At 32.8% G+C, this 9968-nt stretch overlaps 1 protein-coding gene across 1 annotated transcript in view; it reads right to left on the bottom strand.

Annotated features, from left to right (window-relative positions):
• Nucleotides 1–876: 876 nt before the first annotated feature.
• Nucleotides 877–9968, bottom strand: part of LOC143057356 (uncharacterized) — a 32298-nt gene continuing 23206 nt past the window's right edge. Inside the window, exons 2-7 of the mRNA XM_076230659.1 lie at nucleotides 7891–7951; nucleotides 4994–5165; nucleotides 3440–3745; nucleotides 2321–2375; nucleotides 1387–1460; nucleotides 877–881 (exon numbers count right to left, since the gene is read on the bottom strand). Of these exons, the coding sequence (XP_076086774.1) occupies nucleotides 877–881; nucleotides 1387–1460; nucleotides 2321–2375; nucleotides 3440–3745; nucleotides 4994–5165; nucleotides 7891–7923 (645 nt within the window). The 5' untranslated portion in view covers nucleotides 7924–7951. The remainder of the gene's footprint in view (nucleotides 882–1386; nucleotides 1461–2320; nucleotides 2376–3439; nucleotides 3746–4993; nucleotides 5166–7890; nucleotides 7952–9968) is intronic.

Here is a 9968-nt window from a genome sequence, read left to right as displayed (position 1 = left end):
CGCATATCGAAAATCAGATAATGAATTGTTTAAAGAAAAGTACACATAATTCACAGTAGATTCAGACTTTTACAGAAAATTGGAACAAATATATGAAATGAACTTTTTGATTAAAGTAAATTTAGTCCCTTTTTATTGAAAATTACAATCCATTAAAGTGAGAAGCACAAGGCTGATGAGCTTTTGACCAGTTTTTCTTATTATATTTCGATAAAAAAAATATTTTCAAAATTCAAGTGTACGCCCGGGCGTTTTGACGTAAACGTAGCTACGCGCATGCCTTGTCAAATATCTTACTTTTAGTAACGCGGTAGTAATCAATATAGATAACAATAGCGAGTGTTATTTATCACTATAACTGTGATGTCAACCAGAATTTTAAAAAAAGCCACTGGTCATATTTAAATTGTATTTCATTTTTTTTTTATTTTACAGGTTAGCGTCAGAATGATTCCATTAACTTACTTATTTAATGCAATTTCATATGATTCAAATTATTGCTGTATAATTTGTATTTTAGTATATTATTGTAAATCGGGAATATCCACCATCATTAAAGTATTTTTTTCTCAATCGATTTATGAATTTCAAACAGCGGTATACTACTGTTGTCTTTATTAGATCATCGATCAAACTTCAGATCACATTACAGTTATAGTATGACGAGGTATGATATAAGTCATAATTTTACCATAAGTTGCTAACATAGTAAACCTGTGTAGGCCTACTTAAATCATGATAAAGATTTTGATAAATGACTAGGTCAATAGTATCTAAACACTTTAGAGCAGAAATGTCAGAAAGCAACAGCTGTGACCAAAACGATAGTTTACACACACTTGTTAAGTACTTTTTGTAGCAAAATATTTTCTTTTGTTAATCTACAAATTTTATTGATTTGATATCAAAATGAGGCTATGTTGGCAGTAGTAACTATTTTGCGCTTACGTATGAAATGTGAGTCCTTATCTATATTAGTCAGCATATTAAACATTTAAGAACGAATGATTAAAACAATTGGTATCCTTTTGAATTTTTGAAAAAACTAAGGTTTTTCTTATCCGTATTTTAGCACAGCTTTTTGGATTTTTTGGTCTTTAATGCTCTTTAACTTTGACCTTGTTTGGCTTTATTTGGTATGAGCGTCACTGATGCGTCTTATGAAGACGAAATGCTCGTCTGGCGTAATCATGGTACCTTTGATATCTATTGTTATTATTAATTAGGAAACATTTTAAACTTCCAGACTTATTATTTCTTGTTTAGTGTCGTTTCACTTTTAATATCTTTTAATCGAGGAACGATGGAAACTTACAACGAATGTACTGTTTTCAAAAGTACTTATAACTATGTATTGCCACTTTTCGATATCATGTATACACTTACTGTTTGGATGATTGTTAATGTTGTACTTGTAGTTATCAAACTCAACTATCTGTATTGTCCGTGATATATTTAACCTAAAAATCATATACATTGTTAATCATATTACTCGAGCATAAATCGTACAAAACATCTCATCAAATGTATTCATAACATCAACACATTCTTTTTGACGTTCAAAGAATGTAGTTATTGAAGTGTCTGGAACTCTTCGTCTTGAACACAAATACAAAACCATTATTGTGTTGGTATTAGAATAAGACATCCACTTTGGAATCGATATTTATTTGTGACAGTTAAGATTGATAATATGTTTAAAATAAGGTAATAAGACAATAAAAATTGAGAATGGAAATGGGGAATGTGCCAAAGAGACAACAACCCGACCATAGAAAAAAACAACAGCAGAAGGTCACCAACAGGTCTTCAATGCAGCGAGAAATTCCCGCACCCGGAGGCGTCCTTCAACTGGCCCCTAAACAATATATATATACGGATGCCTTTAAACCAATGTGAAGTAATAAATGAACATTCTTATGTTGTACTGTTACACCACTGTCCCAAATTTGGGGCGAGCTGGTATCCCGCTTACATGTTAAACCCCGCCACATTATGTATGTATGTGCCTGTCCCAAGTCAGGAGCCTATATTTAGTGGTTGTCGTTTGTTTAAGTGTTACATATTTTGTTTCGTTCATTTTGTTTTATACATTAGGCCGTTAGTTTTCTCGTTTGAATTGTTTTACATTGTCATGTCGGAGCCGTTTGATAGCAGACTATGCAGTATGGGCTTTGCTGATTGTTGAAGGCCGTACGGTGACCAATAATTGTTAATTGTAGTGTCATTTGGTCTCTTTTGTATCATTGGCATTCATACCAAATCGTTTGTATATGATATACCAAAAGCAATACAGCTATATATATAAACAACAACTTACAAATCTTCTAAGTAAGAGCCTCTTGTCAATATCATTTCTTTATAGCATTTGGTATCTGGAAAATAAAAAAAATAATAATCTTTCCCGTTAGTTGTAATGGTCGATAGCAAATAATATTACACAATCTCTACATTATACATGTTATATGACCAGCATTTATGCAAATTCACTACATTATCTTTGTTGCACTATTTGGTACGGAAATATGGCTGCCACTTAAACATGAGGGTACATGGAAAGACACAGACAGCTTGCCTTGCAACTGGATGCCTACGAATCCTGAAAGAGTAATTGCTAGGATTTGTAACCTGCAAGGGGCGTCGCATTCATTTTTCACGATGGCATCGAAGTTTACGTCTATATTCTGACTTGACAATGTTACCTACGTAGTCATCTCATGCAGCAATATAAAGACAATTCGAGGGAAAATAATGACAGTTATAGATCAACATACAGACAGTTACATGTAAGTATATACTATCTAGCTATAAATAAACTCATCATGAATACCAGGATTAAATTTTGTATATACGCCATACTAGCGTTTCGTCTAACAAAGACTCATCAGTTACGCTCGATTCCAAAAAAGGAAAAAAGGCCAAAAAGAGTATGAAATTGAAAAGCATTGCGTACAAAAATTCCTAAATGTTTTGCCAAATAGAGCTAAGGTACTCTAAAATCAAAGACCTGTAATTTCAATCTAGTTATCAATAAATTACATTTAGATATGTAACAAATACTGACGGGATTCCCGACTTATAACTACACCTTTGACGAGTTAAATAAAATCATCACCGATAGCAGGTTTTTATGTGGTAAACCAGACGTCTGTTTCCATAAATTTGAGTATTTTGAATAATTCAACATGTGATACATATCAAACGTATATACATTTAATGTATCAATAATTACTGATATCAATGCAAAAGTTCTTACTTTTTGGCTGTAAACATGGGGACTGAATGTCCATTGATCCAAGCAACGTAATAGTTGTTAAGAATGCCTTAATTTAAAAATAACCATAATCATAACCCCAAAACCGGTTCCGGTTCATAAAAAAACAAGGAAAATCAAATATTTGTAGAATTTAAATCTGACAAAAAAAGAATTGCACTTTACCTCTCAGTCCTACCGTTTCGTTGTATGGGCTTATTACAAGATAACAGGAACAATCTTCAGTTGAAGGATTACAGTAACATTGTTTTTTCGAATTCCTGACAAAAGTATATCCTCTATCAGTATTACAAATGCACGTTGTGTCTGACCTAGTGTTGCTGTTTTCATACGTCTCCTGACCTTGGCTGTTGCAAAGTGATTTTTGAAAGGTACATTCACTGTACCCAACTGTCTCAAAATTGAAAGGCTGATACCGATTACCACTACATGCTGCTCTGTTTAAGTTGGGTTGAAAGACGTATTTATAGCCTGCATAATAAAATTAAGAAATAATTCATGAAATCCATAGATTTGTTGGAAATTTATACATGGCCTAGGCCGTGATATTCGAATTTTATCCTTTGCGTCTTTGTTACATGTGGTTTTTTTTATAGTGATAAAGATGATAACACATTGTTGACACTTTATCTGTTGTGTCTGTTAGTTTTGTTCACGCATTTTTATAAATATAATGGAATGACTGCGACTGTCATACAAGTGAGGGATTTAGCTAGGTGTAAAACCAGGTTTAATCCATCCTTTTCTGCATAAGAAATGTGTGCACCTAGTCAGGAATATGACAGCTGTTAGTATCTATTCGTTTGATGTATTTGAGCTCTTTTTTTTTTGCAATTTGAATTTTTCTCGTTGTTCAGTATTGTTGTGATTTTACTTTTTTCTAAGTTTTATTATATTCAATGACATTCATATCTTTAACTTTAACGCCCAATCTACTGAAGAGGATTTATGTTGAATCATGTATCAAACATTTAAGGGAATACAAATACAGTTATTGTTTAATATATCGGATATAACAGTTGTCTTTATTGATTGCCATGTACCATCTGATAAAGATCTTTTTCTCGTGGGATTTTGTCTGATGCTTGGTCCGTTTCTGTGTGTGTTACATTGTAGTGTTGTGTCATTGTTCTCCTCTTATATTTAATGCGTTTCCCTCAGTTTTAGTTTGTTACCCCGATTTTGTTTTTTGTCCATGGATTTATGAGTTTGAACAGCGGTATACTACTGTTGCCTTTATTTAACCATGCGACCATCATGACCATTTACAGTATAAACATTTGTTTTGGTTTTCATATAAATAAGACCGTTGGTTTTCCCGTTTGAAAGGTTTTACATTATACATTTTTGGTCCTTTTATAGCTTGCTGTTCGGTGTGAGCCAAGACTCCGTGTTGAAGGCCGTACCTTGACATATAATGGTTTTCTTTTATAAATTGTTATTTGGATTGAGAGTTTTCTCATTGGCACTCATACCACATCTTCCTATATCTATCTATACTGTGGATTCATTTTTTTTTTCGTTGTAACCAATTTTCGTGGATTAAGGAAAACTAACATGTTCGTGGATATTTAATTTCGTGGTTTTGATGAAATATGCATACAAAATTTGGTATTCGTTGAACATTTAATTTCGTTGCTAACTTGTTCCCACGAAATCCACAAAAAATGGTATCAAACGAAAAAAAATGAATCAACAGACGTATAAAAAATTACATACCAGGACCTAAAATTCTAGGTCTGTTACATCTATCTCTGTAGACATTTATTTGAAGATTTATGTCGAATAAACAAGTATAGTTTGTTGTTGCCTTACACATGGATTTGGCCCGAAGATTCCAGTGTGCCTGAGATGGACAGGTGAACTCGTATGCTCCAATTAAGGAAACCATCTACAAAACAGATAATTCTATATTAATCAATATATTAAGCAAAGTTGACATGTTTTCAATCAAACGCACAAATCATCAAAAATACCAGCGTTGAAGGTTTTGGACCAGTTTTACAGTTAGTCTAGACCAGACACGTTAGTAGCTCAAATTTAAACAGTTGATAGGCATACAATCTCGAAATTTAAAAAATGTAGTGTGAAATAAGGCTTTTGGTAGAAAAAACGTAGAATTTCGATTAATTCAAATATATGCACTAAATCAAAAAATAAAGCCGAGTTGAGTCGAAAACGAGGTTTGAAATTTTGACATCACTAAACTGTTGCTTCAAGAAACGTCAAGTAAGACTTATAATTTTCTTTAGAATAAGTATTAATGACCGTTATAAAATATCCGTTTCACAGGTGCTATCTGATATGTTCCTAATATCGTAACTACAATCCCTTTTCACGAATGTGACCTACCGAATTGGACTATTCACCGGGTTTGTAATAAAATGAGCAACACGACGGGTGCATTATGTAGAGCCGGATTTTCTTACCCTTTCGGAACACTTGAAATCACCCACACTCTTTGCGTGGGCTCGTTTTGCTTAGTTTTTAGTTTTATATGTTGTGTCTTGTATACTATTCTTTGTTTGTCTTTTCCTTGTTAAGTCATGGCGTTGTCAGTTTATTTGCGATCTGTAAGTGTGCATGTTCCTCTGTTATCTTTCACACCTCTTTTTGAAAGTGCAAGTGTTGTAAGTGACAACCAACTTAATTCAAGGGGAAGGGGGATTTCTCCCCCAAATTGACGAAAACATATCCTGTTCAAGCAGAGGACGAAAAAAAGAAATTCTGAATCCAGATTTGCCTATACTTGAAAAGAGTGACGAAAAATACCAAAGGGACAGTCAAACTCATATATCTAAAACAAACTGACAACGCCATGGCTAAAAATGAAAAAGACAAACAAACAACAGCACACACGGCACAACATAGAAAACTAAAAATAAACAACACGAGAACGAAAGTGCTAAATTTGAACAAAATAATTTGATTTACAGCGTTGAAACACTTTAAAAAGTTCTGACTCTAATAACAAAAAATCATTACATCTCCTATCTCCACTTGGTATGAAATGGTTGCTCCCTACTGTATGAATTCTTTAAATTGATCTTGAAAGTCATCTGCAACTTATTTAAATTATATATGCTACTGAATCTGACTGTTTAACATAAGTATGCCCCACTGAGGAGCATTACGTTTTTCGGTCTATGCCTCCGTTCGTTCGTTCTTCTATCCCGCTTCAGGTTAAAGTTTTTGAGATTGATTTATGAGTTTTTAAAGCAGTTGAAGTCCAATCAACTTGACACTTAGTTCACCAATCGAACAAAAATATGTTATCTAGTAATAATGCAAGGACAGATATAAAATTGAGAATGGAAATGGGGAATGTGTCAAAGAGAGAAAAACTCGACCATAGAGCAGACAACAGCAGAAGATCACCAACAGGTCTTCAATGCAGCGCGAAATTCCCGCACTCGGAGGCGTCCTTCAGCTTGCCCCTAAACAAATATGTATACTAGTTCATTGATAATGAACGCCATACTAAACTCCAAATTGTACAAAAAAAACTAAAGGTTAAAATAATACAAGACAAACAAAGGCCAGAGGCTCCTGACTTGGGACAGGCGTCATTAGCGGCGGGGTTAAACATGTTTATGAGATCTCAACCCTCCCCTATACCTCTAGCCAATGTAGAAAAGTAAACGTGTAAAAGTAAACATGTTTCAGCCTATTTAAGCTAATCTGGCTTTCAAATGTTTAATTTATAGCGTTCCTGACGAAGAAAGATTCAGAAAAGGGTTTCGGACGCATTTCATTGTTAGTCTTGTATTATTTTTATTTTAGTTTTTTGTGTACAATTTGGAAAATAGTATGGCGTTCATTATCACTGAACTATATATATTTGTTTAGGGGCCAGCTGAAGGATGCCTCCGGGTGCTGGAATTTCTCGCTACATGGAAGACCTGTTGGTGACCTTCTGCTGTTGTTTTTTTGTTATTAACATCTCTAAACAATTGTGGTTGATTCTGTTACATTTCGAAATCATATTTTTGGCCAACAAAACTCAAAATAGAACTTATTGTTCTGACAGTGTACCTCCAAACGTAGCATTTTGATTTAACGTCACCTTTTTGAACATCTTAAATGAACCGTTCAAACATGTTCTAAAGTTTTGAGTTTGTCAATAGAAATAAAAAAGATGTGATAGGAATCTGATTGAGACAAATCTCTGTCCATGTAACAATGTGTTCACAGCAAACAATTTTAGGGTAAAATACGGCTTTTAAAACGGAGCCTTTGTTCACACCGAACAGCAAGCTATGAAAGGTCCATAATGACTAGTGTAAAAAGAAATCAAATAGGAAACCCAACGGTCAACACTTGTTAAACACATCAACAAACGACAACCACTAACATGCTCGACTTGATATTATTACTACTTTGAAACCAAATCTTCATCTGCAAATGTACTGATTGCACTGTTCCATTATGGTGGTCATGGAACCGTAAATTGGCATATACATCAAAACGGTTTCATGAAAGGGTAATATGTGCTTAGTTTTATGTTGATGCGACCACTTCATGGTAAATTTTACTGTATTTTGTAACAAGGAATAAAGCAGAGGAGTAGAAAGAACGTTATATAATAAGCTGTTTAATTTTTATATTATACATACCTGAAGGACAGTCAGTAAGATTAAGATGTCCATCAAAGTTTTTCTTCATTCCTTAAGCCATCTATAAAGATAAAAATAATAGAATATATTTAAAAGAGGGTTTACTTCACGCCGTATCAGCAAAGAATGGACATTGATCGACGAGAATATTTCAAATATTGTAACAAAAGCCAGATTTAAAAATCAGGTCTTTCAATTTACTAAACCTTTGATTGTAAGCGCAATTATTTTTTGCACATACAATTTAACAATACGATAACGTGATAAAACTTAAAACTCATTATACAATATATTACAAATTTCTTTTAAAATGCAACCTTTATTTGAACTGGACTTATATTAAACAAATCATATACATTATTTATAAAAACTTTTCTCCAGATATCTACAAAAGTCAGTACATGCAATTAACATATTTTGATGAATATTTGCAATCGCAAGTTATACATTGTGGTTGACTTTTTTTCTCTAAAAGATACAATTGTGTTATTCTAGTTAGGTAGATACAACATTAACAAAAAAATCCAGAGAAGGTCGTGAAATTTAAGGTATTTTAGATAAGGACAGAAATTTTGTCTTGCATCAGGTCAACTACGGACCCTTTAACAGTTGTTGCAAGAGAGTGTGATACTCTCTTGACACCAGGCATTGGATTTTACATTCCGATTCTGACCGTACATTACTGCGTATTTCTACATTCCGCACAGCAAAATTAACAGCCCGTTTTGACAAAACCTTTACTTCCGGTCGAAATAAACAGCACATTGATTTTTTCTGCATATAACATGTATAACATTTATTTAGAGTTAAAACAAATATTATCTTATCTTATATATTTTTCATTTAAAAAAGAAGTTGAAATATATTTAAAATATAAACATCTTGTATACATTTAAAACGATTTCAATTTTTATCACGTTATCTTAATGTTGATTTTTATTTGTAAATTATCACTTCCCTTTAGTCTAGAATTTTAGTTTATTGAAGGACCTTTTGTCTGATTTTAAATGTATACCTTAAATTGTAAAAATATTCGAATGAGCTCTAGCTGCGATAAAACTATTTTGTGCTAAAAAGTAAAATCACAAAAATACTGAACCTAGAGGAAATTCCAATCGAGAAGTACATAATCACATGGCAAAATCAAATAACAAAACACATCAAAAACAAATGGACAAGAACTTTACATATTCCTGACTTGGTACAGGCATTTTCAAATGTAGAAAAGGGTTAAACCTGGTTTGATAGCGCTAACCTTCTCACTTTGATGACAGTCTCGTCAAATTCCGTTATATTTACAATGATGCGTGAACTAAACAGAAACAATAAATAAAATAGTCAAAATATGGGTACAGCAGTCATCATCGTGTAACAATTTTAAAAGGAACAATTTAACAGAACTCAAAACCATCTATCTACAAACACACTCATTTATTCGCGTGTCTGAGGTCAAACATTTTATACGTCACATATATTTGACCTTCAATGTATATACAAACAATTTAAAAATTTCACATGGGCAATGTTAGCATACAGGATTAAAAAATTAAAAGTATTTAAGAATTAATATAAGGAATAGACCGAGATTCAAAATAGTCCAAAAAATATAGAATTCATAAGAATCCACAAATAGTTCATTCCCCTCCGTGATTGAATAATTTTGACGTTTGTGGTTCAACGTATTTTGCAATTCATAATAAAGTACAGAGTCACGTTATAAGAACCTAAGAAATACAAAAAAGTCGCATATACAAAAAAACACCAGCTAAAAATGAAAGATAATAAAAAGACATTGACGGGATGTTAAAGTACCGAGCCACGTTAAATGGATATCGCATAAAACAACCCAACAGTAAAAGTAATATTAATAATATAACAATGACAAATAAAAGAACAATATACCACGTTGTTAAGATGATAAACAACATTAGTACGCATAATCTATACATCAAGACCATCGTGTATTATTTGTGAAGTTGATACGGAATATTTATCAACAAGGTCTTGGTACCTTCCGATGAACTTTTTTAGAAAAAGGACGAGACGTTCTTTGACATACCCGTGGTTCATCAACTTTC

The sequence above is a fragment of the Mytilus galloprovincialis genome, chromosome 13 (assembly GCF_965363235.1).
Source record: "Mytilus galloprovincialis chromosome 13, xbMytGall1.hap1.1, whole genome shotgun sequence".
Classification (NCBI taxonomy): Eukaryota; Metazoa; Mollusca; class Bivalvia; order Mytilida; family Mytilidae; genus Mytilus; species Mytilus galloprovincialis.
The sequence above is the reverse complement of the archived record's forward strand: the minus strand, read 5'-3'. Positions and strand labels throughout refer to the sequence as shown.